At 46.1% G+C, this 6,000-nt stretch overlaps 1 protein-coding gene across 2 annotated transcripts in view; it reads right to left on the bottom strand.

Annotated features, from left to right (window-relative positions):
- Positions 1-142: 142 nt before the first annotated feature.
- The window catches only part of LOC108797418 (ADP-ribosylation factor 1-like), a 28,155-nt gene continuing 22,297 nt past the window's right edge, over positions 143-6,000 (bottom strand). For both annotated transcript variants that reach the window (XM_018569005.1, XM_018569004.1), the window contains 3 exons: positions 1,790-1,953; positions 1,593-1,703; positions 143-290 (listed from right to left, as the gene is read on the bottom strand). In XM_018569005.1, the coding sequence (XP_018424507.1) occupies positions 157-290; positions 1,593-1,703; positions 1,790-1,937 (393 nt within the window). In that variant the 5' untranslated portion in view covers positions 1,938-1,953 and the 3' untranslated portion in view covers positions 143-156. The remainder of the gene's footprint in view (positions 291-1,592; positions 1,704-1,789; positions 1,954-6,000) is intronic.

The raw sequence follows: 6,000 nt of genomic DNA, 5'->3' as shown, positions 1-6,000 counted from the left end.
CCTCCCTCCCTCCTTCTCGGTCTCTTCCCCCTCCCTCCCTCTCGGTCTCTCCCCCTCTACCCATACAAGATATAATTAAGGTTGACTTCAGCAAGCCACCTCAATAGCACGGGACCTCCATGCAGACAGAATATGCGCCATGAATGAATAAGGATTCTAAATTACCTGCTTGTTTGCAAACACCAGAAGTACAGCGTCTCGCAGCTCATCTTCTGCCAACATCCTTGTTAACTCCTCTCTGGCTTCGTTAACTCTCTCTCTATCATTACTATCCACCACAAAGATGAGACCTGCATAGAAGAAGTCCAGGTTAACATTGCCTTCTTACTAACCAAGTTAATGGCACCATCTTTGTAGACCAACACAACTAGGAATGATTCCCGTGTCACACTAAATGTTGTTGCTAGTGCCAACACAATCGCTGCAGGCATTGCTGTTTTCTATGGCATTGCTTCCTCACTGCCTGAAATGCTGCAGAGTCCCCCTTGCCAGTGAGGGAACAATGCTATGAAACAGGAGTAGCCAAACTTTAGCCCTCCAGGTGCTGTGGAACTACATGTCCATAAGGCACTGCAAGACTGACAGTCACAGGCATGACTTCAGAGGCAGATGCATGATGGGATTTCTAGTTCCACAGCTGAAGGGCCCCGCTATAGAAAAAAAAAATTAATGCATATTTCTTTTTGCTCTTTGGCGATCCTGTCATTGGTAATTTGCTGCCAACTAGGGATGAACCGATACCAGTATCGGTGCCGATACCGAGTATTTGGGCGAGTAGTCGCCCAAATGCTCCCGTTACCGGAACTTCCGGTATCAGGAAGCTGGGCAGTGTGTAACGACTCGCCGCCCTTCCTTCGGATTGGTCGGGAAGCTGGCCAATTAGGAAGCCGGTCGGCTCGTCATTACCCACCCCCCGGCTTCCTTGCCACAAGGTGACAAGGAAGCATGGAGCTGGCTTTTAGGCCAATCAGGAAGCTGGGCGGCGTGCAACAACTCACCGCCCGGCTTCCTAATTGGTCGGGAAGCCGACCAATCAGGAAGCCTGGAGGCGACCACCCAGATATGAGGCCTTTTAGTGTACCCCTGGCTTCCTGATTGGCCAGAAAGCTGGCTCCATGCATTCTCATCACCTGGTGACACAGGAGCATGGAGACAGTTCTCCGACTGATCAGGAAGCAGGCGAGGAGTCATTTCATGCCCCGTGGTTTGCTTAATGGGACTTCTGGTATCGTAGAGTACCGGGGGAAAAAATATTGGTACTCGAACTCCATACCGAAAAACCGGCATCGGTGCATCCCTACTGCAAACCATAGGATGGCTAATGTAAAATAAACCTTAGAGTAAACAGCATATATTTACATTCGTTATATAGCTGGAAGCAGGTGAAGCTTAGGCTCAATAGAGCAGGCTATGGCTGCCGAATACAACTCTTGTATGTATTCCTATTACAATGCTGATGTTATAACAGGAAAGTCATGTGACTCTACAGCTCCTTTATGGATTGTGGAAGGGAACACTTGAAGGATATCTGTGCAAACATGAAGAAATCAATGCAATGTGAGAGTTAACCCCGTGCTACCTAAAACACTCACCCTGAGTGTTCTGGAAATAGTGACGCCACAGAGGCCGGATTTTGTCCTGACCGCCAACATCCCAGACAGTGAAGCTGATGTTCTTGTATTCTACAGTCTCCACATTAAAACCTGAAATGCACAAAAAGGTAGATCAGAAAAATGATTTCCTGTCAGATACCAGTAAATGATAGACGTTATAGATGGTCAGGGCTTACCTATGGTAGGAATGGTGGTCACTATCTCGCCCAACTTCAACTTATACAGGATGGTGGTCTTTCCAGCTGCATCCAAGCCCACCATAAGTATCCTCATCTCCTTCTTGCCAAAGAGGCCCTTAAACAGAGTTGCAAACATGTTCCCCATTGTAGTGTCCTTTTATCTGATAATAGAAAAGAAAAAAAGGAACAAACATTAGAATGGAAACCGATACAAAATGTAATCATACAATCACTATGCAAGGTCAAATCAACAGTCAGACTGCTGTATGGCCGGCTTAACCCTTTTTCCACACGTTACAATGCACATTTTAGGCCTGAACATTACTTAAAACCCTCCAGAATTATCTATTTCCTGAAAGCAGAGCCCCCGTAGAATACAATGGTGGCAGCTGCAAATTTTTATGTTGCATCAAACACAAAATTTCAGTAACAAATAACACTTCAGTTAATGTCTGTGTACAAAAACACAATAAAACACCTTTTTAAAGAAAAAGAAAATATAAAAAGATGAGGTTGTGCCGAGTACATAGATACCGAGAGCATGTGCGGCACAATTAACGTTTTTGTATGTAGGCACGCCTGACACTCGTTGACGTTAGTACGTGGGCAGGGGACTTCAAAAATGTCTTTGGCCCTTTTTTATTTTACACAAAAAAAAAAATCAGACATTTACCCATATCTTTAAAAGAACAACAAACACACCTTTAGAAATGTTTAGTAATGACAATCTACAAACAGATACTTCTAGATAATTGCCGGCTTTGTATACGTTATTTCTCTTTTCTTTAGATGATAGGTACGCTTTAGGCTGGGGGCATTGTTTACTGGTAGCTGGAAGCAACCTGGTCAGAATCATTTCGAGTGTAAAGCCAACAGCAGGCTTCATACAGGTAAACAGACTCCCGGGGACCCGCTTCCAGCAATGTATGGCATCTGTCATTATGGGTGATCATCGATGTGTGCATGTACCCCTGTATAGCCCAATGATTGCAAGCAATGAACAAAAATCAGGAACACCATCTGCCATTATTAAAATGAACCTTTTATTAACCCTACAAGTCGGCAATCATTCCTGACATATGACAACGTACAGCAACACAAAAAGCTTCACCTTTTATCATTTTAAAGCTCCAGTCCAGTGGCTTTCCCTAAGCTGATGTCATCAATCTGCTGCAGGCAGGCGGAAACATTTCCTCACTCTCCTCACCCCCTGGTAATCAGAGTCTACATTTTAATTGTGCAGCAAGTCACAAAGTGAGATCTGCGTCAGACATTTGGGAACTCAGCCAAGAACTGCACAGGCACCAGGATTTACATGAATGCCATCCCTGAGCCATCATGTCAGTCCAGGTAATAGAAGCTGACCCGCGTTGATGCCCAAACAATGACAGGAAAGGCAGATTGGGGGCATTGTTGGGGGGGAATTAGTGATCAGAGTGGTACTCCTTACCTGAAAAAAAATGTCATATTGCCAAGTAGGCATGCTTTTAACATTAAAAAAAAAAAAAGAAAATCTGATACTTGGCCTACTTAAGTCAAATATGGACACCCTTCACCAAGTTCACACAGTCACACACTGTCCATTATAACAAGTCACTCTGCAATGCATTATTTGCTTTGTTATAGAAATGTAAAAAAAGGGAATGTGAACTGCGACAAAGACAAAAAAAATCCCCTTTTATGACCCGGAGCACAATAGCCATCCATACGTCCTATAAAGAGACTTTCTTTGGTCAGCCAAAACATCCTTCACTGTCCATTACAACAGAGGAAGATTCAGTGTCAGAAGGGGGAAAGGAGCCGTTGTCATGGCAACTTCAGACATCTGACAGTCGGCGCACCAATGTACTGTGCGAGCAGGAACAAGGGGGGCGGATGTGACATAAAGCTTGTATATAGAGCAGACGCTTCATAGCTACAATGCTTTATATCTACACAAAGGGTCAGGGACACAGGAGGAGGAGGGGAGAATGCCGCATCTCTGTACCGACAGAGCCAGTAACACAACCAGATATACAATAATATACTCATACACATAGGGGCGGTTTCACAAGGCAATTTGATAGTTGCATAACTCGTCCCAAGAACAAGCCATTGTTTGTATCATGGCTGAGGAGTACAGAGGCAAGGTGCTGTGATGTTTTCAGGCAGCTATGTACAGCACCCTGCCCGGCCCTCCCACGCCCGCATCTTAACCATGCCCCCCTGCACCCGCATCTTAACCCTGCCCCCCCAATCGTGTGCCCGCATCTTAACCCTGCCCCCCCAATCGTGTGCCCGCATCTTAACCCTGCCCCCCCAATCGTGTGCCCGCATCTTAACCCTGCCCCCCCAATCGTGTGCCCGCATCTTAACCCTGCCCCCCCAATCGTGTGCCCGCATCTTAACCCTGCCCCCCCAATCGTGTGCCCGCATCTTAACCCTGCCCCCCCAATCGTGTGCCCGCATCTTAACCCTGCCCCCCCAATCGTGTGCCCGCATCTTAACCCTGCCCCCCCAATCGTGTGCCCGCATCTTAACCCTGCCCCCCCAATCGTGTGCCCGCATCTTAACCCTGCCCCCCCAATCGTGTGCCCGCATCTTAACCCTGCCCCCCCAATCGTGTGCCCGCATCTTAACCCTGCCCCCCCAATCGTGTGCCCGCATCTTAACCCTGCCCCCCCAATCGTGTGCCCGCATCTTAACCCTGCCCCCCCAATCGTGTGCCCGCATCTTAACCCTGCCCCCGCAATCGTGCTCTTGCATTCCCATCCTGACCCCCCAGCTCTGCTCCTCTGTCAACAAGGCATTTTGATATATGATCTTAGCCAGTTCCACCACCCAGGATCTGCCTGCATTACATAGACAAGCACAGAGACCCAACAATGAAAGTATTGCAATGAAAAAGATTGTATTGAAATATTTCATTAACATTTTGCCGAGGGAGAAAAGGAGGAAACTGCAAAAATCTAAGCAGATTAAACTCGAGCTTAAACTGTCTGATCCATTATTGATGAGTCACACACAGCGCAAAGAATGCAATGTAGGCGGATGTCTACCACAAACATCTCCTATCACCACAACGCAGTATGTCAAACCTTATACTCATGACCAAGTCACAACCTACAGATTGTTATACCGAATACATTTTATACATTCATCTGCAATCAAGTTTTATTTTTGTGGAATTTGTCTATTTGCGAGAAGATATTTTCCCCAACGTTCAAAATATACAATATGTATGTGTTACACTCGCTTACTAGGATAGTTCACACCATCCTCAGTGCCTTCCGGCCCGATTGTGGCCAGAACGCATGGGATTGCATTTCAGCCGGCTCACTTTGTTTGGGAGGGGACTGAATGGCACCGTAGCCACACCCGCCGGCTGCAATGCAATCGGGCGCACAGGAACATGTGACCCATCAGTTCCTGCGTTATGGTGCAGTCAGAAAAAGTACACACTATTATTTTCTTACTGCATTGGAACGCACTGAGGATGGTGTGAACTATCCAAAACCAGGAAAACTTTATTAACCCTTGTACTGCAAAGGATAGGCGTTCATTTGTGTCTAGGGACAAAGATAAAGTTATACTCACCTGAGGCTCAGAGTGGACCAGCTGTCACAGTGCTCCCTGCAGTCTTCTTCAGCATCCCATGTCTATACACTGTGCATCGTCATTGATGATTTAAAAAGAGACCTTATACCACTGCAGAGGAGGGGGAGAGACGCTGGAAGGAAATGTCTAAGACCTTTATATTTGCGATGCACTCATTGCTTGTACATGATCTGATCTATCTGTATCCTACTTCTCTTTGTCTCCCCCTTTTTTCTTATCATATATTCTCCCATCTCTCATCCACCTCTACATGCTTTAGCAAGGTATAGTACTTTTACTGTATTTTAGAAACTTTACATTGCTACTGATGTTATCGGGCGGCTATAGATACTACCACCAAATACTTTGTTCATTGTATTGATAGGACATTAATATATGTCTTCCTGTGATCCTGAAGAGAACTATGGCCAACAAAAGTTTAGGCCATAGCTTTCTTTTTGCCCAACCCCCCCCCCCCCCCCCCCCCCCCCGTATTTCAGAAGTGCAAGTTAAATTCTAGGCTAGCTTCTACCATCTTTCAGGGTTCCAATTAGTGGGATCTCGAGAGATGCAAGAACTAGCTAGGGTGCCTCTTGTAAGTGCTGCAAAAGATTCACACTGAGCGGATTGCC

This window comes from Nanorana parkeri, unplaced genomic scaffold (genome assembly GCF_000935625.1).
Source record: "Nanorana parkeri isolate BGI_ZX_2015 unplaced genomic scaffold, ASM93562v1 scaffold1272, whole genome shotgun sequence".
NCBI lineage: Eukaryota > Metazoa > Chordata > Amphibia > Anura > Dicroglossidae > Nanorana > Nanorana parkeri.
This window is presented reverse-complemented; position numbering and strand designations above follow the sequence as displayed.